The 25,857-nt window shown below is 41.7% G+C and overlaps 3 protein-coding genes across 4 annotated transcripts; 1 reads left to right on the top strand and 2 right to left on the bottom strand.

The window, feature by feature from the left end:
- Positions 1 to 411: 411 nt before the first annotated feature.
- On the bottom strand, positions 412 to 6,560 carry LOC139210113 (calcium-responsive transactivator-like). The gene is made up of 11 exons (XM_070840084.1): positions 6,492 to 6,560; positions 5,795 to 5,871; positions 5,624 to 5,708; positions 5,182 to 5,314; positions 4,455 to 4,709; positions 3,540 to 3,704; positions 2,017 to 2,118; positions 1,409 to 1,501; positions 1,169 to 1,288; positions 938 to 1,065; positions 412 to 438 (listed from the first exon to the last, which is right to left on the bottom strand). Exons 1-11 carry the CDS (start codon positions 6,558 to 6,560, stop codon positions 412 to 414), a joined length of 1,254 nt encoding a protein of 417 aa, XP_070696185.1.
- A 1,109-nt stretch (positions 6,561 to 7,669) lies between these two features.
- On the bottom strand, positions 7,670 to 10,301 carry lsm14b (LSM family member 14B). The gene is made up of 8 exons (XM_070840053.1): positions 10,181 to 10,301; positions 9,865 to 10,028; positions 9,640 to 9,769; positions 9,343 to 9,534; positions 9,052 to 9,138; positions 8,797 to 8,958; positions 8,210 to 8,345; positions 7,670 to 8,116 (listed from the first exon to the last, which is right to left on the bottom strand). Exons 1-8 carry the CDS (start codon positions 10,299 to 10,301, stop codon positions 7,972 to 7,974), a joined length of 1,137 nt encoding a protein of 378 aa, XP_070696154.1. The 3' UTR covers positions 7,670 to 7,971.
- Positions 10,302 to 11,082: 781 nt separating this feature from the next.
- LOC139209722 (transcription initiation factor TFIID subunit 4-like) lies at positions 11,083 to 25,070 on the top strand. 2 transcript variants are annotated; one of them, XM_070839545.1, is made up of 16 exons: positions 11,083 to 11,318; positions 11,482 to 12,273; positions 13,528 to 13,682; positions 14,565 to 14,684; positions 16,658 to 16,813; positions 16,968 to 17,090; positions 17,248 to 17,337; positions 19,148 to 19,375; positions 19,553 to 19,688; positions 20,072 to 20,183; positions 21,816 to 21,985; positions 22,077 to 22,207; positions 22,320 to 22,445; positions 22,676 to 22,732; positions 22,843 to 22,965; positions 23,092 to 25,070. In XM_070839545.1, the coding sequence occupies exons 1-16, from the start codon at positions 11,084 to 11,086 to the stop codon at positions 23,257 to 23,259; spliced, it is 2,922 nt and encodes a 973-aa protein (XP_070695646.1). In that variant the 5' UTR covers position 11,083; the 3' UTR covers positions 23,260 to 25,070. The 2 variants fall into 2 exon arrangements, with proteins under 2 accessions (XP_070695646.1, XP_070695647.1); XM_070839546.1 differs by having other exon boundaries at positions 19,565 to 19,688.
- Positions 25,071 to 25,857: the final 787 nt, after the last annotated feature.

Genomic DNA, 25,857 nt, shown 5'->3' on the forward strand with positions numbered 1-25,857 from the left:
AAAATCAAATGAGAGGGTAAAGACAAGTGAAAGACGAAGACAGAAAGAAGAGAAAGGTTACAGGCAAACTGCTGAAGCTCATCTAATGTCTTTACTGCTCCTTCTTAGTGCCTTACTTAATCCATATGGAAGGTTTATATTAGTTGTCTTGGCTCTACATACACCCTGACTTTTCACAGGGTGGCCATTGGCACTTCTTGGCTTCAGCTACCAGTTTCAACCCTGTACCCAGCAAAACAGATGAGGAAAGCATCACTTATGCCTGGATTATTTATTCTTAGCTTGAATGATGATTAATGAGAGGATAATAAATCGGATGCAGCCAGATCTTCTACTCCACAGCCGAGCCAGCGCCTCACTGTTGCACCGTTCCGTTTAAATTTTCTTCCAACAGGAAAGTAATGTGGTACCTTATTGCTGATAATTTCCATACTGACCCTGGAAAGTCAAATGGTTTACACTGAGAGATTAGATTGTATTTCACACATCAGGTTGTTCACTTTTTCTTATCGGTTTCTAGTCAGACACACAGCACACTATATTTTAAGTGTATTTTTAAGTTACCCCATTGATTCTACATGCATCAGCTTTCCTGATGTTTTATATTAGCTGGATATAGAACCAAGAGACGTTTAAGAATATGATTTCTAAATAGTCTAAAGAGTTCTCGGCGTATTTTTGCCTCATGCTACTTAAAAGTTCATAGTTCTACACTGTGTTACACTGAATACATTTTAATAAAAGGTAAATCAGAGATTAGCAGCACCAAGATAATAATTTAATAATCAAAAATTAACACGTGAATTCCACCCATATTAGTCCTTCTTAGAGATTATATACATAATTTCCTATATGTATTAATCAGTGTTGCACAGCCAGTTTCAGAGAATCAGAGAAATCTAAAAAAAAAAAAAAAGTATGATCTAATTTGCTTTACCTGTTCATAGGCATAGGGCCTCTGCGTTTGTGCTCCAGGGCCTCCCTGGGAGGGGCGGTAGGACCCATATTGTTGACTTTGACCCTGCTGATACTGAGAATACTGGGAGGATCCACCCTGGCCAGGACCTTTACACAGGAGGTTATATTCAATTCAGTTGGTTTGTGTGTATGCGTGTGTGTTTATGTTTTTTTGTGAACGCACACAATAGGTTGTATGGGTTGTTCTAACCGTATCCCTGTGGCTGACCACTGTAGCCTTGTTGAGAGGAGTACTGCTGCTGGCTGAAGGGCTGCTGCTGGCCGGAGCCCTGCTGATACTGGGCCTGCTGTTGACCGTACTGAGAGTTACCTGGAGTTACATAGACACAGGTACACGTCAGCTACTAATTATATGAGGCAGCACTGCACTATAGTTTTAGGCTGGACACATTTACACAAATTGGGGTTGTGAAGGTGCAATAACTGTTACCTCCTTCATAGTAGTGCTGTGAAGGTTCATCAAAGGACCTGTCGTAGCTTTGCTCACCATATGAAGACTGTTGATACGAGTACTCCCCATGACCTGCAGGGAACACGATTCAATACATGCAAAAACCCTTCTGCAAAGGCAAAACCCACTTAATATACAGAGGAGAAATAATTATTTGCAGTTTGAAGCCAAAATATTCATAATGCATGTGCAATGACAAAATTACAAGCACAAACAGCATTTTCAAGGCCTCCCACTTCAATATTTTGCACAAAGAAACACCCTGGAGGACATTTGCGCTCCTTCCTCAACACATTGCTAATAGCACTCTCTGAAATCTGAAATTTCGGCACACCAAAGGGGACAGTATGGACACAGACACACTGGGAGGAAACAGAATTGAGACCAACGTCAGTCTTTTGCAATTTCTTTCCCACCTCCCACAAAAAGGGAAAAAGACGATGACTGGAGGGAAGAGCTGAGGTTTCAGCAGCAGTAAATCTGCTTCAAGCCTGTGGGATAGCGCTAAAAGGATATGGCATGACCTATAATGGGGGTTTGTGTGTTTGAGGGCTGTGTGTATGAAGTTTATGGATGTGCATGATTACCATCAGGGTAATATTGCTGGTTTATGGGCTCGCTGGAGCTCTGAGTGTGTCCATACTGCTCTCCGTAGAACTCGTCTTGTCCCATGTACTGCTGTGCAGATCCTGCAAGACAGGCGACACCACGATTGGTTAAACAGTTTGTTGGACTAATTAGCCCCTGATTTGGAGACAAAAGGGGCTGTGCCAGGACACTTGGGCAATTTAAGGGGCATGTGTGCAAATATGTATATTAAGAATAACGAAAAACAAAAACTAAAGATTATAACAGATGACATTACGGGCAGCTTTCTTTGACGTCATCATTCAGTCATAGGGATGTGATGTATAGTTATAAATATAATAATTAGAATTTTCTTTCATACTTATGGTCGGATCATGTACTGTAGAATTTCACTGGTGATGCTTTCCTAAGGGTTGAAATAACAATGTGAAGGAAGCTATTTCAGGCCAACCCAAATTTTGGAAACGCTAATTAAAGTGGGGCAATTACAATGAATAATTCCATGACAAATTACATGAGAAGTAGGCCTAATTTTTCCGGAGAAAATGAGGATTACAGAAAGCCAGCTATCAGGGAGAATCTGATCTCTGCTTGGGGGTGGTGTGCAGAAACTCCAGATTCCACTCTTTGCCTTTCCCTTCCAATTTTATCTAACAAACTCAGAAAACCAACAGAACAAAAACTCTCTGGAAGATGCCTCGAAGAGCCATGCACAGTCTAATCTCCTTCACAAATCACAACTGACCCAAAAGTTTTCAAATACAGAGATGAGTTGTAGCATGAAAAACATTTTTATCGTAACTTATTCAACAATAATGAGACATTTTTACAGCAACATATCTGATAATTCCCGATATGACCGAGGAGCCACAGTTGATAGAGGAGCCCTAGCAACAGCCCCACAACCAATGGCTGGTGAGCAAGTCACCAAGCTTAACTGTGGACACAACAATTTCATAACAGTTCTATCTAGAAATACTTCACCCAGTCATGCAATGATAATAGTGCACCAGGGTGAATGAGGACTTAAAACCATGGCCAGTTCCCCTGGAAACAGTAGCCCATCCTTTTTATATATCTAAGTTACAATGTGCCTTGTGTACTCCCTTCAAAAGACATAACAGGACAGGGGGGATCTATTATTAGGCACATGCAGACACAGCACAAGTTTAGTGATTTACAGAGACAGGAACCTAATGTGACATAGGTGATACATCTCCTGTCTGCCTTTTTAAAGTTGCAGGAAGCAAACTGCAATAGACTATTAGCAGACCTTCAATATCACTCTAACTTTATCGTCTTTGAAGGCAAAAACTAAAATCATGCATGCACTAATACTTCAGAAGCAAACTTAGCGTTTCCATCAATTTGGAAACTGTGACACTGGCATCCAGAGACACACTTAATAGTAACCTGCTGACCATTTCAGTCCAGATAGTTCCAAACTCTAGTCACATAGCACAAACAAACTCTGTGAACCCACTGCCACACCAAACTAGCATGATGAAGCCTTACCACCTACCTTGCTGTGAGGAGCGGTAGGATCCCATGGACCTCTGAGACATCATGCTGTTTCCTTGACTGCCCTGACCCATCATGGCCATGGGCTGCTGTCCCTGATAGTGTTGGCCCCCAGCCTGGGCTGAGGAGTAGTGTGGAGTGGCAGACTGTTGGTGCATCATGGTAACTGGCAAGTAGGTGGGATTAAGGAGGAGAGATCTCATACATTAATATACACAGACACACACACTCTGCACATGCCAGAATTAGCATTCAACAGCATACACAGCATTCTCAGAACTAAGACTGGCAGAAATGTGTGTAACTGAACAAATGTAGGAGGAGGTCCACGGCAATAAGGACACAGGGTAAAGCCAATGGGGATCCATAGCAGTCAGCTCTGCTCTGAGGTATAAATGCAAACAAAGCAGGTGAAGTCAGTGCATAAATGCAGGTACAGTAAATACACATGGACATCCAGGGAGAGGAAGGCTGCATCTCAGGGTCAGGAGTCAGAATTTAGGAGAGGTCAAGCCTGGAGCAGGAGGAGGAAGGGGCAGGAGGCAGGACACCTCTCTGATGAACTGAATGTGTTTGGTTACTGTGATGGTTAAACAGGACTAGGAGGGGATTTACAGACTGATGAGTGCAGATATGTGTGTTTTAATCAAGATCAAGGGAGTGTTTGACATTAACACATTTACCATATGGTTTCTACGTCACCCTGAACACACGTATGGCGTTTCTTTATAACTCCCTTCATATCTTGCATCATACCCAAATAACACAATAAACACAAATGAGGCATCTTGCATCTTAAGAGTATAGTTTATGATAATCAAGTGTTTGGGAGTGTTTGGTTCATTAACCTGAAACTATTTATTTCTATAAAAGTGGACTAAATCCCAAGGATTAGGCTCATCTGTGCCTGGCTCACCTTGGTTAGACTGCATGTTGAGGTTGCTGCGGGAGGAGGAGGAGGAAGAGGAAGATGAGGATGTGGAGGAAGAAGCGGAGGAAGAGCCATAGCCAGGCCCAGGGCCCTGGATCATGCTGCCCTGGGAGGAGGGTGCAGTGTGGCTGTAGCCGGAGGCTGAGCTACCATAGCTGCTGGCTGGAAGGCTGAGGGATGTGGAGGGAATAGTCGACTGCACCTGACCAGACTGCTGTTGCATGGGTGCATGGCTGGGGCCTGACGACACACACGCACAGTCAGAGCAGCCAGCACACGTTCCCATGTGGTGCCACATCATGTTAATCATGGACCCACATTCAGTTCATCTTTACAGGACGCTTGGGTGGTTGTAGAGGGATTGAGTAATGAGTGTTTATGATGTGTGTAAAAATGAATTAGAAACAGAAGGAAAGCTAAATTCGCTATAGCTGCAAACAAATCTTACTATCGGACCATTGGCTGAGCATAAGAGCAGAGATACTAGCAGGCAAAAAGAAAATAAAGAGGAGTGACATCATGACAGACAAGACGTGGTATTGTATCTGCAGACAAAACATGCTGCAATGTCAGGATCAGACAAGCGTTCAAGACGGGACGGACAACAAGGTGGAGCTGTATGTGTGCAAACCCAGTGGGGGTTTGTGTGGGAAATAAAGTTCAAGTGGACCAGAGTTGATCTGGAAAATGCACATTTGTGTTAAAATCTCACCATTGCTCATTTGGCTCTGCATCATCGATGTGGGGGGAAGTCCTGGTGCCATGTTGTCATTGAGGTTGCTTGGAGTGTGTCCTCCACTCTGACCCATCCCTCCAGGACCCATGGACATGTTGGGGGTGGGAGGCTGGAAAGTAAAACTATAGTTAATCAATTAAAACAATTATTGAAAGACCATGCTGTCCTCATGTCCCCATTTCAGATTGACTCCTACAGTGTCTTCTAAATGGGAATACTTTTGTTTGTTCTACTGATTTGTCAGTGGGTAATTACATGAAAAGTGAATGTTTACATCTGTGCCATCTAAAGTGAGTTTAGTCTCGGTGTTCTCAGAAAATGGCTTTATTATGAATATTTACTTTAAAAAGGGAGAGAGGGTGAGGAAAATGGGAAATCTGCTGTGTTACTTGCTCCTGAAACCTCATGAAGGACTCACTGCAGGTAGTAGTGACTGCATGTTCTGATTGGAATCTGCTATTGTGGCCAGGTAAACAAGATTTCTGTGCAGAATCTGCTGATACCTGTCAAAAAAGGGAAAAGACCCACTATTACCTTAAAATGACATATACAAAGCATCGCCAGTCAGGAATAAAAAGAGAACACTTACTGTGTGCATTCAGCTGTCTTGCCTTTGCTTTGGTAATCCATTATACATTGTATTAAATGATGATTTTCATCCAGCATCTTTGGGAGACAACAAAACTTCAGTTCACATCATCTCAAGTCGCAGTGAATGTTAATTATGTGCTAAAATAAGCCTTATTAAGACATTGCAGTGGAGTCCTGGAATCTCAGAACTTGAACCAGCCTAAGAATTTTTTTTCTAGGTCAGTTCTTTTTCTTTTTTTCCCATAATAGATCAAAATGAAGCTGCAGCTTCTCACAGTCTTTATTTAGGACATCGTTTGAAAGTCCCTGTCTAAAGGATGGGTTGTGCGTCTTTACCAGAATAAAACCCGGCACAGGTGTGCGCCATAAAAACAAAATCTAACGCCGGTGTCTATTTCTCATACAAAAAAATAAAATAAACACACATTTATCATTCGTCAAGAGAAAGCAGCGAGAATAAGAGCATCCCAAGGAGACAGCTCCAGCCAGTGCAGAGCCTGTAAAGCGAGTCGCCTTCATCACCGTCATGGCTTTGTTTGGTTCGCACCTTCAATTGACTGTAACGTGACAATACCAGTTGCCATTTCTTCAGATATTCACCACAGGCTACTTTCTCTACACTACAGCGACGGACCGCACACTCCCATCCAGACTACAACATTTAATCAAACACCGCGACACATCAACATTTTTACCTTTTGAATGGTTTGCTGTGTCACCTCCCCTTTACTCCTGGGGCGCGCCGTTGAAAATGCCACCGACATTTTGTCATAAGGGAAATAAAAGCGCTTCTTTTATTCTAATATTTATTATCTTGAGCGCAGCCCTCTATTTGGTTACAGTGTTTGTCCATTACCAAGAAGCGGGGGTATTGACAGCGCCACCCCTCTCTCGTCAAAGAACTAGAATTAGAAAACACTGGATTTCTCTGAAGAAAATTAAACACCGAAATTAGCTGAAGGTATGATTTATGACTCGCCTCGAAATAAGACACCGATAATAAAGTGTTATACGATAGAGGAAAATCCCTCTCCCTCAGTTTTTGGTACAACCCGGACGGAGAGTAGCCTACCACTTTCTCTCTCTGTAGACGGGCTATCCTTTGATTCATGAGAGCCAATCAGTCCACATTGTGCACGCCGCCCGGTGTGCAAAAAGCCCGAGGTGCAATTGTGAAGCGTGGCTGTCAAAGTTGTTTGAAGCTCCTTCAGAAAAAAAAAAAAAAAATGAATGTCAGTGTCTTTCGTCCATATTTGTTACGATGTCCCCACGAACAGGGACATGTGTTCACTTTTCACATCAAAGAGGTTCTGCTGCTTGTGATATTGTGCCAAGTTAAAAAACAAAAACGTTTACAACATGAACAAAAACACCTGTTCTAGGTTTAAAAAAAAAAAAAAAAAAAAAAAACACAAGGGAGCTTAACACCCACAAATCACTGACATTGTCCCAGAATAAGGAACAATGGGCTAGATGATCATAATTAGGATGCAGGGCACACACCTTTAAAGATCACTTACCAAATAAGATGACATCATCGTCATCATGTGGTGTATCCTCAGAGAGCAAGACAGTGCAGCAGCAATTTACTTACATTAGTCTCACTTGTTGCTTCAATATGACAGAATAAAGCAATGCACACCATTTAGTTCATTTTTATGATAAGATTCACTGCTTACAACATTCCTTAATGAAATAAGTGTACAAATTATGAGGGTTGGGCTACTCATTAGAGGTAAAGCCAGATACTGTAAACATGAACCAATTCATTTTAGGAGTGAAATTCTTCCAAGAAGCAAGAAACAAAAACAGAAACTTAAACATTCACTTCTCATTTAATTAAAAAGAAGAAAAGAAAACAGAAAGACCTCTTCTGGCAAACATTCTTAGGGCCAAAAAAAAAAAAAAAAACCTATTGTCATACCATGGATCATTTAGTGAGTCACACACCCATATTCAACATGAGGCCAAATGACAAAAAGGTCAAATAAGAAATAGAATCCTGGCAATATGGAGGCAGGATCACCAAAACAAGAAAAGATCTTTCTTGACACAGTGCCAACAGAGCTGCTTTGCTGACCATCATGATAACAGTTAACAGTCCCACTGATTATACAAGGGGGGGCTCAGTGGAGGGTGGGGTTGCTTTAGTGCCTCGGTATCCAGCTCTGACCTTTACACCTGTCCACTCCTGGTCCTGTAAGACGTCTGAGTGGTGCCCCGTCCTCTGTATCCACCTCTGAAGCCTTGGCCCCTGAGAAACCGTCCAGGAACCCCAAAAGTCTCCAGATTTTGCTTCCGCTCCTCTGCCCATGTTAGCCTGAAACGGTTGACACAAAAAGAGCCTGTAGAGCTCTACATACAGAAGAAAACTACCGTTTGAATATTGAGGATAAAAAGGCCACTGGTTTACCTGAACTTCTTATCAGACGAGATGTTGTCAAAGAAAGACTTTGCTTTGTCATAGTAGCATTTTGGTCCAAAGTGATCATCATCTGCAGTTGAGTGAAATTCCTCTTTATCCTTCTCTTCTGCTGCGTGATTTCCATCTGCAGACAGACATGTAATGCAAGTATGCTGGAGGAATATGCAGTAGGAGACTGAGCTTGGTGAATGAGTTTTAAAAAGGCTGATAACTGATTTATTCACCATCCTAAATCCTACACTCAATAATAAAAAAAACTGACTTTTTAAACTGAGCAAATGGAAACTAAATCTTTGCACAAGTATATAGAAAGACTGAACATATGATAAATCATAAGTGTCCAAATCCTGGCGTTGGAGTCAGTGTACCTTGCTACTGCTGAGCAAATACTTGCAATTTAAGGGATTTAAGGTTTACCTACAAGATTAATGAGGATTGAGGATTAATAACTTTGCAGTATTATGGAAGTTTAAGGTTTTAACTGACTATGTGGTCCTTTGAGGGAAAAAAAAAAAAAAAAGTGTCAAAAAGCCCAACAAGAAAATGTGGTGGTGCACGTAAGCTGATGAACCAACCTTTCAAATTCATCCGGTCCTGCACCTCCCTCTCCAGCTCCTCCTTAATAAACTGCGCGTTTGAGGAATCAAAATCAAAGTCTGTGTCAAACTTCAGGGTGGCAGATGGAACATTAGCCACCATCAGCTGGCCTCTACTACGGTTCCTGCGCCTCCGAGCTCCTGGGATTCATACATTAACAGCACCTTCTTGTTATTTATATCCAAAAAACTCTTACGTTCACTCTTTATCACATCTGTGAGTTTCACAGTTACCTTGTCTTCTTCTGGGTGGTGGCCTGTTTTCATAATTCTGCTGCCGAGTGTCCTGCTGAGCTTTGGGCATACCTGGGCCCGGCCTCACTTAAAATAAAAAAAAAAAAAAAAAAAAAAACATTTTCACTGATTCTGCTCTCAAGTGCACAGATTGACATGTAGAATTTCCTGAAAGCCCCAGAAGAGGATTGTAAAAATGTGTCAAAGACTGTTGAACAATCAAAGATATTCACTCATTCTTCAGTTAGTGGGCATAGCTGTCCACATTGCCTTTCATACACTTAAGCTTACTGGTAGCTCCGGTTCCTCTCCTGGTCTGGGAGCCCTCTCCTCTGGTCCTCTGGGGCCTCCTCTCCCACCGCTGTTCCTGCTCCTGGGATGCAGTCAAACCCCTCCTCTGACTTGATCTTTCCACGTGGAGGGTTTGAACAGCCTTTTCCACCATGGGGCCCCTTCTAACATGCAACCCCGGAAACACAGGCCCTGCATGAGGAACACAACCAAACACTGTAGTTTGTTAACATTTGAAAAGTATTTAGTGAGTTTATGGTCAGTTTACTAGAAATACATTTGGGTTCATTGACTTACCAAGGCCAAGAGCCGCAGCATACTGCTGATTAAGAAGAGAGCTGGCAGCGAGCTGGTTGTACGTGGGCATCCTTAGGGGACTAAATGGTCCACGAGCTGAGTAGACGCCTGAAGAGCCTGCACTGGAAGACTGAGCAAAAGATGCGAAGAGAATTCAAGACACATTATCTGGATCTTCATGTACTCCATATACCACATGCAAGTTCCCTGCAGTTTCTCATATACCTGCACTATTGCAGGATCTGGAGGTAGGCCGTGGTGAGATCTTGGAGGTTCACACAGTGTGATATCCTTAATGTCACTTCCCCGGAAAGTGATGTACTCATAGATATCATCTTTGGGTGGTGTTGGTCTGTCAGTGGGTCGTCCCTCCGTTCCAAAACACTTGACTAGTTGAGAGAAAATATTTTGATAAAGCTAAAACAGTGACAGGGTTTCAATTTTGCTGCCATTTTTCTAAGTCTACTAAAAATACAAAAAAAAAAAAAAAAAAAAAAACTCAGCAAAAAGCGTCTGATGCCAATGGGCCAACACCACTCACCTCTTGCCAGCACTACTGTGGAGTTCACTTTATCAATTGTGTACAGAATCCCTTCATAACGATTTTGGGCTTTTGAAATTAATCCTATTTTACAGCCAATGTACGGCTTTGCTGAACTCATGGCTGGAGAATCTTCAGGACAGTTACGCATAAACCTCAACAAGGACTCACGTGCGGACGTTCAGGCCGTGGTCAGAAGCATTTATAGGCGTCCTCAGGTGCCTTAAAGCCACGCCCACTGATTGTGGCTTAAACGCACCTGACGATGAGAGGACTAATTCTGATTCACTGTCAGTCCCTGTGCCCGCCTTCCCATTTATGGCTCATGATGTCGTATATTCAGCATAATTTATACTTGTGATTTCGGCCGACATTTATTTGGACAGCATGTCAAAAACAAGTATTTTGTCCTGTGTCAAGATGCCTGACAATAGCGCCGCAAAACATCAATATAAGCTGGTAATTGTTGATCTGCGCTCCCGAGTTTGACACCCATACAGCCACTGATCTGTGTCTGTGAGAGCCGAGGCAGCTGCTGCGGATCTCCTGGAAAAAAAAATAGCGACAACGCAGCCATTTTGAGTCGTCTACGATAAAGTCAGATGGAGAGAAGATGCTTAGATACTGTGCATAAATCTGCAAAGACATGCTGCATAACACGGACACTCTCTTATAGAGTATCCTCGATGTGATAAAGTCCCACCAGGAGCAGCTCTGCGTGTAGTATGGTTGTTTGGCCGTGCAGCTGCCAGACGGCGCTGACACTCAACACTGCAGCCCACTACCGTTTGTTCCGGCCTTTATTTTCCCCGAGGAACCAATCACAGCGCTCGCTGAGGCCGCGTCACCGAGGGAGCATCCAATCGGCGCATGCCTCTCACGAGCGAGCGTAGCTGGGCAAAGATGGCGGCGGGCTCCGATTTGCTGGATGATGTTTTCTTCAACACAGAGGTGGACGAAAAAGTAGTTAGTGACATAGTCGGATCTCTGGAGTCTGAGCTATCAGCGGCAAGTCGCGTCAATACTACAGCTAGAGTCCAGTCTGCAGCAAATCACGTCGCCAACTCAGCTGTAGGTAGTAATTCCAATGTTCAGGGCAGCAAAATGGGACTTTCACAACAAGAGCTTGCTAAAGCAGGTAAGATAGCTGCCCACTCCGGTTAGCTAACATTAGCTGATTTTGGTCACGTTGTTCAACTGATAGTCGCTAACTTGGCTTCACTTGTGTGTCTCCCGAAACTAATGCGAAACGGAGAGTTGTTCGACACCCCCCTTGTTTTCATGTGTTTCCGCTGCTGTAGGGACAGGAGTGCAAGGAGGTGTCATTAACAGTACGGGGTCCCACGGTTCAAGCATGGACGGAACAGCCGGGACCACAACAGCAGCGGGACCGAGCACGACAGCCGCTCAGAGTCAGTCCAAGCCGGGGACAGCTAGCGGAGTTGTCACGGTAGTGTCAAATGCGTCGTCTGGTGGTGGGAAACCAGCGACGACCGGTGCTCAAACTTTGAATGGAAGTACCGTGGTGATGAACTGTCACATCCCCGGAGGAGCTTCTGCTGACAGCAGCGGCAGCAACTCGCAGCCCGCTGTCACGCTTGTCAACAACGGACCTGTTTGTGCGAGCAAAGGAAGCGCAGCAGCTCAGTCTGCAACAGCCAGCACCATTATTCGGACTTCTTCGACGGGTTCGTCTCAGCCCTCTGTGAAAAGTGTGCCCACGGTCACGCTTGTGAGGCCACCTATGCAAACTCCCACTAACGCCTCACAAAGCGGAGCCAGCCCCACCACGGTGTTAACATCGCCGGCTGTCAGTGTCACCGGCACGGCTGGCTCTCTCGTCAACAAGTTGGAATCCACAAAAACTATAATGCAGACTGGTGGACACGTTGTGGCTTCAGCTGTTGCGACGGGGACAACAGCGACCATCAGGAGCCCGACAGTTTTGCAAAACTTGAGGACTTCTGTAGCGTCAACAATCGCTGCCACTCCTCCTGGTGGAATAAGAGCTATTGCTCCACAGGTGTTGGCCCCTCGACTCACTCAGCCTCAACAAAACGCCCCAAATATCCAAAACATTCAGCTCCCTCCAGGTAACTTTATAATAAACAGTTTAAGAGCATCTGAAAGTTGTGAAACACTGTCACAGCCTCTTCGGGCTGTGTCTTGCTGCAGTATCTCTGTCAGAAACTTGTTGCTGTCAAACACAAACTCACTCTTATCACATTTGAAAGTTTCATGGCTGCTTTTGTGTGAATAGGCTAGAAATGGTTTGAGACAAACAGCGAGGGCACAGAAAAGGGAAAAAAGAAAAGTTTGTCTTTTGAGGCCAAGGTTCTCACTGCAGACTAGATTAAAAGCCTTGAAGACAGTCTGCCAGTTTAATTCTCCTACAGTTTATCAAAGCAGCATTCTGTTGATTCTATTGATTCTTATCACTTTGTCTTGTCAGAGACAACAGCAAACTGTTTTCATATCAACAGCTGTTTACTGTGTATCTCTAAGTATCTGTCATGTGTGGGTGTTTGAAACAGTTGGCTAATTGCTGGACTCAATTATCACGCCAAGATATTGACCTGGCAACTTTTGATTTTGTCCTCAGTAGCTCATGTATTTTCAGATTTACTTTGGCCTAAGTCGGTATACATTTTTCAACTACAGTGATATCAATGCATGGAAATTTGCTCTGTTTGGGAGTCCTGTTTATAAGAGCTATCCCAGCCAGAGAGTGACTGGTCAGACCAAAACAAGCCACAACAAAAGCCACAGACTTATTAAACTCCAGCATTTTAGCCACACCGTTTAATAACCTGTAGCTTCTTACAACACAGCACACTTTTGCTGTTGCTGCTTAATTCTCCTGTCTGACATCTCAGTAAATTGATCTGTCATTGTTGCAGGCCAGGATATGTACTATGTACTGGAGCCTTGCCACTTATCACACAGCCACATGTTTTAATGGAGAATGGGCAGGCTGTCACATGACCCCCGTGCATAGTAAGACACTGGCCCACAATAAAGTATCTGCAACAAGAAAAAAAGTTATTTTCTTGTTCTGTGTTGTAGATGAACATCTGATTACATGCTGTGTTGTGTTGTGGCATGAAATGTTTTTGATTTTGTTTATGGTTCATTTTGGCCTGACCGTTCACTGACTGACCAGACATCTGTGAACGTAAGACATCCCAGTTCAGGTAATACCCATACATCTGTAGAACCACAGAGGAGTAAGTCATATCACCTCATGCCAGAAACTCCATGCATACATGCATGCATACATACAGTATATTGGCGAGACTGATCAGGACCTTTGACCTCTTAATCCTCCTGCCTTTTGCCTCTTGCAGGCATGGTCTTGGTACGCAGTGAGAGTGGGCAGCTGCTGATGATTCACCAGCAGACCTTGGCTCAGATGCAGGCTCAGTCGCAGTCCCAAAGCGCCATGACACCTCGACCTGCGGCCCCCAGCAACACTCAGCCTGTCCAGATCACTTCTCTACAGGTACAAGGACTGCTGGACACATGGACACAGTCAAACACAGACAATGTGACTCATTCATGCCAGGTAGTGATGCACAGATCTGATACACTGGATCAGTATTTATGAAGATTATGAACTAATTGAACAGATCGAGTGTTAACCAGATGTGATTGATGCACTGTAATTACTGTTTCTTTATCACTGTTGTTAAATTTCTATTGTAATGTCACAAATGTGTTAACACCTTTAGAAGAATATTATTAAAATTAACGCAAGTTTTATAAGAATGTTGGTGTCAACAACTTCACTTACAGTTAAGAAGTTAGATGTAGTTACTGCCTCATCTTGCATTACACACCAAAGGATATCCCAATCAGTTCCACACTGTGGGTACACATTATGGGTAGTCCCATTGCACTGGCACTTGATAACCCAAGATATGCTAAGACGAGGTATCAGGAATGGCATTGGGATTGAGAAAGTATGATCTGTACTGTAAAAATTACGGCTGAGCATCCCATCACAATGTCATACAGTCACAATAATGGACACATTTTCAATACCCTGCAAAGGTGTAAATCAAGGAAGGCCTATTGTGGTGTACAGCTTATAACGCTTAACTGTCCGATAGCAAATGAATATTCACAAAATGTGTTTTTGTGATCAACTGTAAACACCCTAGGAGATCTGATAAAATGTATAATACAGCCTGATTTTAATTACATTTTGGTTACTGGTCTCACATGCACACTCATCACTAACATCATCCTCAAAGTGGGATATTGTCATTTAGCTTTTGTGGAGTTTTACATCAAACTTAACAATGAGTGAAGAAAACCAAAGAAACTACCAAAATTGAAAGTTAAAGATTGAAAAACAGTAATTTCTCCTGCCATTCTGCAGGCTTCAGGCACGTCACTGTTGGCTCGTCCAGTTACCCCCACCACCATTATTAAACAAGGTTCCACAGTCCAGACCACTGTGACGGCCACCACCACACTGCAGAGGCCTCCTGTACTGCAGGTAACTCCACCACACATCCCTTTTGGGTGTTTAATTCCCTGTGCAGGGCATAAGTAGCCCGACATCGCCAGACCAATTCGCAACTGTGAATTAGTGTGGAACCTCTCATGTATTTTCAATTTCCAACGGGAGTTTTTAATGGACGCAGACCAAAATTGCTCTGGATTTGAATTGCATAGACCTACAACTGATCAGATCAACAAAACGTTTGATGTTACCAAATCCTGCTGTAAGTATGGCAAGCACATCTTTCTTACCAATTCAAGCTTTGAGCACAGGTCTTTTTTCGTCAATCGTTATCAGTGGCAGCCATCTTTGTTGGTTGCAAAAAAGCCTCAACCTCAACAGTGTATCGAATCACACTTTCACTCACTTTAGATAAACGGTTGTGATTGGCCTGACTCGGGGCCAGGTCGGCTGGGCATCTTTCTGAATGGAAGTAGGATCAGATGTACCTGCTAGAGCAAATAAAACATGAGCTTGCAGATGCGTTATAAAGGTTATAAAGTTATGAAGCACTAAATGCCATAAAAAGATACTATGTTAATCTGTGTCACAACAGAGAATGATTTGAATGACTCATTTCCGTTACATAAAATGTGGTTTAGGTTGACACTGTACACTCTGTAACTTTTGGACGATCAAGATAAGCAAATAATTTGCTGTATATGAAAAGTGCTGTTGTTTGGTTAGATGTTACACTTTAAGATCAGTCCATTTGGCTTAAATTTTGCTGCAACCATGAAAGATGTTTCACGGGGTTTGAAAATATTTTTTTTTCCCATACCAGCTGCTGTGGCAGGTAGATACATTTTTAGAATTTTTACCTTCTGAAACCATGGAAAAAGGTAGCTTTGTACTTCCTGTGACTCAGAACAGCCAATGACATCAATAGTTGACCCCCTACTCTCTCACGCCCACAACACTCACGACATAAAGTGTGGTCATCCTGACCTCATCAAAACCCAACCAGTCAAGCTGTTCCCTTTTTCCTAAATGCCGTTTTCACTAAAGGAACTTTTTTTTTTTTTTAAATGATGTTTCTGTGTCCATTAAACTCACACAGTTAGCCCACAAATTTTGCTACACTTATTGTGGTCTGGCGTTGAAAAGACATTTTCTTTTGTTAGAATTGTCAACAATATGAACAGAAAAATGTATGAATATTTGAGACACAAACAAAATCAGTCAGAGGGAGTTTTGAATCCAGTCAGTCAGGAGCTTGTCGTTAGTTTAATGGAATTCATATTTCTACTGAATGTGCATGTTTGTCCTATCATTGTCCACCTGCTGGGAACAGCTCTGCAGCTCTCCTAAATCCTGGGAAAGATTGGAGTAATGTCATAGAATGAGAAAGTAAATATAATGTATTTGGTCTTGCCTAAAGTAGGGCTAAATGCACGTCATGCTTTACAAAAAGCCCCAAATCTTTTTGTATTTCCATCTTGTTTGGCCTAGAATTGTGCAATGAAAGGATGGGCTTTTGTATGAAGGCCAGCACATTTGTTTTCATTTCTGTGTATCTTGTTATTCTGGGTGGCCTGTTTGTTCGCCCACTTGGAAAAACCTTGCTGGTTGTGTTGGCTTTTCTTGTGAGTTACTATTGTTTAGGTTGGAATTTCCCTTAAAGGTTAATACGTTTCTACTAAACCTCATTTTCTGTTTTGCACATCATGTTTTTTTTCTGTAATTCAGGGGGTGGTGGATAGAATTGTTAAGCTTGCATAGGTATCAATGGATGTTCTGGGGTAGCAAACACACTCCTTGCACAATTCATTCCTGGAAAATTAAAGGAAAAACAATTGTATTATGCCCTAGTAGTAGTATTATGCCATTCATAATACTACTACTAGGGCATAATACAATTGTTTTTCCTGTTTTTTCTGTGCCCCGGGACCAGAACTGCCATTCTGACCTTGTCATTTTTCTGAGTGTCATCTCATGACCCCATGCATTTTCACTGACTTATATAGAACACCATCATGCTGGGTGGAGCTGCCCCCGCCCCAGGACAGCAGCTAGGAACGTCTACCGCAGTACAGCCTGGATCTGCAGCCACAGCAGTTACACAGAGGGTAGGGCCCCTTGGGGCCAAAGGGACCCCTGCCACTCCAACAGCTATCACAGCTGTAAGAGAGAAGTACTAACCTTGAATACTGTTGTTTGTGTAATCTGTCAAAGCTAACTTTACAGATACTTATTGATTTTAGGCTATTACTATGTTCAATTGATAAACAATTCCATATGTAAGAAAAAATGCAATTTGTGCGTATGTGCTTGCAGGAGACACTGGAAAATGTGAAAAAGTGTAGAAACTTTCTGTCAACATTGATCAAGCTGGCATCCAGTGGAAAACAGTCCTCTGAGACGACGGCCAACGTCAAGGAGCTGGTCAAGAACCTGCTGGTACATTTCTCCCCTAGTCTTCTTTTTCTGTCACCTTTCTCTCGCTGTGCCAGAGTTAAAACTCGATCTCTCTGTCCTCTCCTTCAGACCTTTCTCCTTATTCCCTCAGTCTATTGTTCTTTCTTTGATCCATCCTCGTGTGTTTATTGTACGACAGGAAGCAAAGATAGAGCCTGAAGATTTCAGCAGTAGGTTATACCGGGAGCTCAACTCCTCACCCCAGCCGTACCTTGTGCCTTTCCTGAAGGTGAGATCGGCGAAACACGGGCACAAATGCAGATACATTGGCACTGCACGTTGAAAACTATGTGAAGTGAGATGTTTTACATGTGCCTTCTCCTCGATGTGGAGTGCCACATGCAAACTTAAGGCAACGTGACCTGACACGGTGTTGTGGCTTTACAACTGTGCTCCAAACCAAACTGCATTACAGATGTTTTATATATTAACTCTACCTTACTTTATGGTTACTATTAAATTGATAGAGGTTCACTAGTTCACAAGTCCCTTGTGGGTATTACAGACTCTCTAAACCACATAATCAGCTCTCTGTAATATCAGAGATACAATACATGTGCATCGTTGTAGAGTGTAGGTTTACTATTCACAAGATGACCATCTAATTAAATCCCTTAAAGTGACAGCATTTCTGTACCAGTTTGAACGAACACTGGTGCAGAAACTTTGAATAAAGTGAAGGTCAACAACTCGGTGTGTACACGTGTAAATGCAAACACATGCACACACAGAGTGTGTGGTTTAGTTGCTGTGTGTGGAGCAGAAGTTGCAGAACTAGATCTTCTTTAAACAGTTGTGAAAAAGGTATTAACCTTTGACAGCAGTGTGGTATGAATGGGTTAAACAATGGTTTTATTGTCCTGCATCAAAAGCAAGGTTTATATGTTAAAGTTGTATGACACCGAAAATGCTCAGACTGTTTCAGAAACTCCTTTGAAGTGCCTGGAGGCATGCAAAAGTTTAAAGGAGAGGAAAAAATGAGTATTTTCTCTCAGCTGTATCAGTACTACTGTGCACACAAAACTCACATAACTTTCAGTATATGGCACAGACATAAATCAGAAATGCTGCCATAAGCTTCAATAGGCTTTTTTTGTTTATCATTTTTGTGATTTCAAGCGCACAAAATGAAACTAAAGTAATTCCAGTAATGCAATACAAAACTACACATATTCACTTTACAAACGTCTGTTGGAGAGCTACAGATATTAAAATTAGAGTTCAAGTGTTGAGACAACAAAATACAATATCTTTATTTCTTTTTAGATGTAAGCTGAATGTAGCAAATTGTACTCTAATATACAGCAGTTTTGTGTTGTATTGAATATGAATTTCACAGGTTTGACAATATAATGTAAATGTGCAAAATTAATTATGGTATTGTTTGAATCAGAGTGAGAAAAGTTAGAGAGATAAGTTTGAAAGATGTGTGTATTGAATGCGTTTTGTGTGTAAGTTTACTGGAAAAGTGATTGACAGTTTAGTCCACACTGACTTCAGGTCTGTGCTGACGAATTTGGAATTAGTCATATTGTTGTGTACATATAAACTACAGGTAAAGACGGTGCAGAGAGTGTACTGGAAATAGAGTGAATTGCACGTACAATGATGTGACAGTACATTTATCATCAGCCTCGGCAAGAACTAGCTTTTCTGTCTACTTTTTGTAAGCACATCATTAAATCTGTTTAACCAAAATCAAAATGAACCTAAACATATTAATTAGTTCCCTATTTGTGAATTTGTTGCAGTGGAAAATGCTGTTAAGTAATCATCATTACAAAAACGCTCTGCCACTGTTTTCCCTGTGGGATGTAAAAATGCGAAAAAACAAAGCAAAAAAAGCGTCATTGAACGTCTCAGTAAATGTACATTTGCACTTCTGCGCTTTTACACATTTTCATTACAGTATATGGTAGTAACTGCAACATTCAGCCCTAAGTGTTGCTACGTTTACTGTATAATAACCAGATCTATCCTCCGTGGAAAGGAGTCAGTGTTTTGTCAAACTGAATGTATGTTCGTCTGCCTGCCTGCAGAGAAGTCTGCCAGCACTGCGTCAGATGACCCCAGACTCAGAGGCCTTCATCCAGCAGAGCCTGCTGCCTCAGCCCAGCACTCAGCCTGCTGCAGCAGTATCCACAGCCCTCACCGCTGTGGTGCTGCGACCTCCTCTCTCCACTGCCGCAACTACAGCCACCAGCACAGCCGCGACCAAAACCACAGTTATCAGCCTCACCCAGACACCTCACAGTAAACCTGGACTGGTAATTTTGCTGCTAATGGGAATTATTACCTGCACCTGATTTCAGTCACTGGTATTCACATAGAAGTGGAAACCTCGCATGTAAGAGTTTATTCTTCCACTCTTGTCTGTGCTTTTATTCTGCATTTCTCATTCATTGCCTGTGTGTGTGTGTGTGTGTGTGTGTGTGTGTGTGTAGATAATACCCCAGCAACAGGGAACGATGGTGAGGCCACAGGTGACGCTCGCTCAGTCTCCCATGGTAACACTCAGAGGACAATCTCATAGCCGCATTATTGTGGGCCAGCCACAGGTGGTCAAACAGCTGCAGACAGGTGGGTGTTCAACAGCCACTTAGACTTCCTTTATTTCTTCCATATGGTGCAGTTAATTGTTTGTCAGTAGGCATGTAAAATCAGCCTAATGCTCTAAACGTTTCATTGTATTATTGTCTTTATTTCATACATCACAGTGTTCATCCATGGACAGACTCAAATGTTAAAAAAAAAAATGCAGTGACAAAAGTCACCAATACTTTGGTATCCACAGTCTGTCTGTATTTGGTCTTCTACCCATGTTACTGTACCACATACACTATTGAAGAGCTGCCACCTTGTGGATACGGTCTCTAATTGCAGAATACGATGCTTGTACAAAGATTCTCAGTTATCAGTAAAAATTTGCTTCTGTCTCCGTGTGTCTGTATTAATTATTCCAGCAGTGAAGCAGACGTTGGTTCCAGGGGCCAAAGGAGTGCAAGTCGTCAGCCAGGCCCCTCTTGCTGTTGCTCAGAAGAACAAGCTGAAGGAAGCTGGAGGGGGAACCTTCAGGTTTGTCACACATCCAGTTAAACATCTTTAGTATCTGATAGGTATTGGTTTTCCAAATAGTCAGCTTTCCTGGAGTTGTAGAGGTCCTTAGTAGTATTAGTCTTAATGGCCTTTGAGAATTTACAGACAGATCAGATTATTGTATTTGATATTGGAACTATATCAGTAATTAGCAAAGATGTGCAAACTTACTTTTTTCTACAGTCAACAACTTATGTTTTTTTTCCCTCATTTCTAAATTTCTTTGCATGTATTTTAGAGCTGGAATGATTAGATGAATAATCACTTAATCAAACATTAGAAAAATTATGGGCAAGTAGTAAATATTTTAGTAGTGTTTCAAGTGAAATTGCCAAACATTGATTGACTACTTCCTGCATATAAATTGTGAACGTTTGCTGCTTTTCTTACTTTATGTGATGGAAAGCTGAATATGCCGGGTTTTTGAACTATTGGGTGAACATGAGGGATAGGATTTCTTTTTGCTGCATTTCCTGACATTTTATAAATCAAACCATTAATTGACTAGTTAAGAAAATAATAGATTAATTAATAGTAAGGTAATTATTAGTCGATCCTGTATGTATTTTCACTGATATCAGGTTCAGAAGAAGGTGTTCCTTCCTACTGAGTTACTGACTGGTACAAAGTTTCTATGATAGTTGGCCTGTATCAGTATTCTGTACTCAACGCAGGTCAGATGTGGTTTTCATTTACTAGTCTCATCAGTATGGGACATGATATACAGGGCGTTCTGTCATCCTACTCTCATCTCTTTGTGTCTGTGGATTCATTTTTAGGAAATCAACATATCAGCAGCAATACATAGTAGCAAACCACACCACTGACCACAGTGGAGGATTGTATTAGGTTTTGCTGGACCCTGATCCTTAGAATTTCATGATGTGGAAAAACTTGTTTTTTTTGTAACAGCAGGTATGCAGTGATACGATGAAGTCACCGTAGTCAGGCATTGTGCGTTCACACACAGGAAAAAGATAAAGAAAACACTGCTGAAATTGTGAAAAGCTGTTGTTCAGGCAGCTGCACAAACAGATTCACAATGCACCACGCAAAATACAGTCAGTAGAATTGGAAATTGGAAGCAAATATTGAGCCATTACAGACTAAGGAAGACTAAAAGGAAGAAAACTAACATTAAGACATTCATTATATTTCCTGCTTTTATGTGCCCTCAAGCATTTTTCCTTGTTGACCCTTGTTGAGTCACACATTTATGCATACTGTATGTTTTGGTCATTTGACATTAAAGCTCTTAACTATTTAAGTTAGACCATTGAGTGAATTTACTCTGTTTAGGAACAGACTAAATGGTGAAAAATCTGTCTTTGTGAGATTTCAGCATGTCGGCTTTATTGTCCTGGTTTCTGTTCATTATTCTACCACCCTTGTGTCGTTTAATGATGAATTGGTTAACACAGACGCGTTTGCTAATTATTGCAGCAATTACCTTAATTAACGACCTCATAAGCATATGTGGTTATGGGTAATATATAATGGTAGTTACACCTCTCCAGACACCTTGCCAACAACAACATCAGGTGTTGTACAAGTGTAACTAATGGACTGGTTTATGTTTTGTTTGTCTGTGTCATTACTTTTTTCATTCAGGGATGATGATGATATCAATGACGTGGCCTCCATGGCAGGAGTCAACTTGTCAGAGGAGAGCGCCCGTATCTTAGCAACCAACTCTGAGCTTGTTGGCACGGTGACTCGTTCCTGTAAGGACGAGACCTTCCTCTCCACCTCTTCACTCACTCGGAGAGCTCTGGAGATTGGTGAGGCACACAAACCTAGAGAAAATGTGCTTGCTGACACCGTGTCACTTCGTCTAAATCGTTATCCGCACTCCCCCCCCCATTGTGACAGGTAAGAAGTTTGGTGTTAGCGAGCTGGGCACAGATGTTATCAACTACATTTCCCACGCTACTCAGCAGCGACTCCAAAACCTGCTGGAAAAGGTGTCACAAGTGGCACAGCAGAAGAATTTAACCTTCAAGGTGATAATTGATTACAGTACTTTGAGAGCTGGTGAGGTCCAGTACCATTTACTCTGTGTTAATTCCTTCTGTTGTACCTTTCTGGCAACCTCATAATTCATTCATCCTTCAGGAGGATGAGTGGTGTGAGCAGGTCAGCGATGTGCGAGCCCAGCTTAAATTCTTCGAGCAGCTGGATCAGATGGAGAAGCAAAGAAAGGAAGAGCAGGAGAGGGAGATTCTCTTGAAGGCTGCCAAGGTAACAATATATATAAAAAACAAGATGCATAGTAACACTGGCTGAAAGAATCTTACACACTGTCACAACTACATACACAAGGCGAGTGAGTGATCTTTGGTCGTGTCATTGGTATCCATTTCCTCTGCTGCTAACAGTCACTAGAGAACAAATCTGCTAACTGGGTGAATGAATGAATAAAACAATTTATTGAATAAGTGAAACATAAAATGTCCTCTGCCTTACTGCAGTCTCGGTCACGGCAAGAGGACCCTGAGCAACTCAGACTTAAACAGAAGGCCAAAGAGGTAAGTACAGTCTGTGCTACAGTAAGTGACTGTGTGATTGCTTTCTCTGTGAAGAATAATGATTAGTTTTGTCTATGAGGATAATCTATGCGCTATTGCTGGTATTCCAGATGCAGCAGCAGGAGCTGGCTCAGATCAGACAGAGAGAGGCCAACCTAACAGCTCTGGCAGCAATCGGCCCGAGGAAGAAACGCAATAGAATGGACTCTCCTGTTAGGGGTGTCAGCGCAGAGGTGAGGAATACGGAGCCATTTGCCAAAGAAGGGTTGTGCTTATTTTGAATCATTTTTACATTTGCAAAGAAAAGGCCAATAAAAAGACTAAATGTCTTTCTTGTGTTCGCTCCATTTACACTCCAGGGCTCAGGGTCAGGCCCAACCCAGCCTGGAGGCTCCAGTGGAGCAGGCTCCAGACAGTTTATGCGACAGCGCATCACTAGAGTCAACCTCAGGGACCTGCTCTTCTGCCTGGAGAATGAAAGAGGGACCAGTCACCCACACCTGCTCTATAAAGGCTTCCTCAAATAGCACCCGCATTGAAATGACTAGCGTCGCTCAGTGGCATTAAGGAAGAGTTTACCATCAGCTCAGACCCTTTCTGCTGGTACGGTCTTTGATCATCCACTGCTGAATGATGAGACGTTTGTCTGTGGGAAGACAATTATCTGGGAGACTGAAGAGATGTGAGCTTTTAAAAGCCTCTTCAAGCACAGGCCTTTTTTTTTTTTGTATTTTCAGAGGAGAGGTGGAACAAATGTTGGAACTCAGCTCTGATTTCAGTGTGCCTCTCAGCTCGGTTTTCTCTACAGAGACCAGTTGCACCCGACCACACTTCATTCATGCACTGCCTCATGCTGCACACTAGAAAAATGTCTTGAACTGAACTGAGCACTTCAGAGCTGAAAATCTTGTCAGGGTCATTTCACTGACTTCTGTGTTGTAGCAGCAAATCTCTGAAGTGGTTCCATTTTAGATTAATGTGCAACATTCAGGTGCAACTGCCTGATTTTACAAAAGTGCAGTATTGTAATTTTTCTTGACCATGTTAACATAAACACTCTGTTTATTTAAATTCCTAAGAGAGATTTAAATTTGTTACACATTTATACTATATTTTAGCAGTTTGAATGCCTGTGGATTGTTTTACAGAGACTAATCTTCACTAGTCTTTTCATGTGCTGAATTGCCTTCTTACCAAATCAAGCCATATGGATTAGAATGTGTTGATCAGCTTCAGTAACTTCATCTATCCAACAGCTCTCTTGAGATTTGTGGGATGTGTGCTTTATTGTTTTGTTGTGCGCTCTATTTGTTTGTTGTTGTTTGCCACTTAAGTGTTTTTACTGTGAGAGTTCCTGACGCAGTGATTGGAAGCGAAATTCCACTTTTTATTCAGATTGCAGAACATTTAATACAGACTACTTTACTGGCCATTTCAGAAGCAAGCCATACTCATCAGCAGTCAGCAGTTTTCGTTCATTTCTTCAGTGACAAAATCAACTTAAAGAGCCACACCTTCTACCACAGTGAACAAAGCAATTCTTGTTGGCCACTTAATTTTAAAAGTCTGTAGATTTTCTGGTGCATTTTAAAAGTATTCGTTGCGAGCTCATTGTCTGCTGATTTAGGTAATCTGTGGCTAAAATATCTCTGGTCAGAATGTTTACAGTGATGGATTGAACTCTTAAACACCTCTTTTAATTTAATTTTAGTTTTTCTTTTAAAAAGAATGGCCATAGGTGGCTGTCTGGTGTTACTTTTGAAAAATCGTATCTAGTATGGTACAGTTTGGTATGTAAAGTAGCCAGGGTCTGTGTTTCATGTGCTAGAATGTGAATTGGGGAAAAGACAGAGAAAAAAAAATGGAGAAATGAATCCCAACAATGTTATTGATTGAATCAAACATTTTCCAATGAGTTGTTTGTCCACATTTTAATATTTATGAATGATGGAGGTCATGTTGGGTGAACATGGGCATGAAATGCAGAACGATGACGGCACTTTGACAGATCAGTTTTTTAAAACTAGTGGATCAGATGAACATACACACTTTATAACTTTTTATATTTTTAGTGCACATACTAATTTTGATCTTTATACCTTTTTGTCATTTTATTGAAAGAATGTTTAACTGCAAATTTTATTACTGTACATACCAACGTTTGCTATTGGTAGATTTGTCAGTTGACAACTTATAGTTTGTCTCATTTCTCATATATTTACACATGAAAAATAAGACAAATGATGCTTTCTTTTCAATATCTTGTACATTTTGCACAGCTTCTTGTCATATATGTAAATATCTGAATTTAAAAAAAGTTTTTAATTGCTATTTTACAATGATTGAGAGACGATCTCTATTAAAAAAAAAAAATCAACATATATCTTGATTTGTCTTTGTCTGAATTTTGGTGGCATGTCCGCTCTTCCTTCATTAGTTCACACTGGAGCCTAAAAGCACTTGAGTAATTGCAGGACCATCTTCACTCGAACATTGTCCTGTATTGTCTGTGACCTGTCGTTATTTATGAACATTTGAAGGGATATTTTGAATACTGTGGTGTGGGTCAGTCACTGCCAATAATGTTGAAACACAGACATGAGCAGGGATAGTGAGGTGATAGTATCATATTATTTGGTAAAACACATTAAAAAAATACACAAAAAGCTGCAAAAATATTCTAGAGGTGATGTTTTCTGTTGTGGGTTTTTAAGTTTTTTTTTTAACACTGTTTTGATTTAAAGTGCTTTTGTTAACGGCCCCATCTGCTTCTTTTCAACTGTGTGAACGTCGTTCACAGTTGAGCTGACGTCCTGGTGGGAAATCTTTATTCACAGGACCCGCAGGTTCACTGATCTGTCACGCATCAATCTCACTAAAAGTTAGTAACTCAGTATGTCAAACAAAATCTGATCAGTTCCTTTAGCGATTTCCCAGATTTTAAATTATTCCTAGTTTTAGATTGTGCCTTATAATTAATACTTTTTATGACATTTTCTGATTTCTGATAAATAGACTGAAAATCTCAAATGACTTGCTGTGCTAGAAGGGGAGGAGTTAGAAAGCACACAAGCCCTCGCACACTGAAATATATATTATATATAAATATAATAATATATGTATGT

This window comes from Pempheris klunzingeri, chromosome 11 (assembly GCF_042242105.1).
Source record: "Pempheris klunzingeri isolate RE-2024b chromosome 11, fPemKlu1.hap1, whole genome shotgun sequence".
Taxonomy (NCBI): domain Eukaryota; kingdom Metazoa; phylum Chordata; class Actinopteri; order Acropomatiformes; family Pempheridae; genus Pempheris; species Pempheris klunzingeri.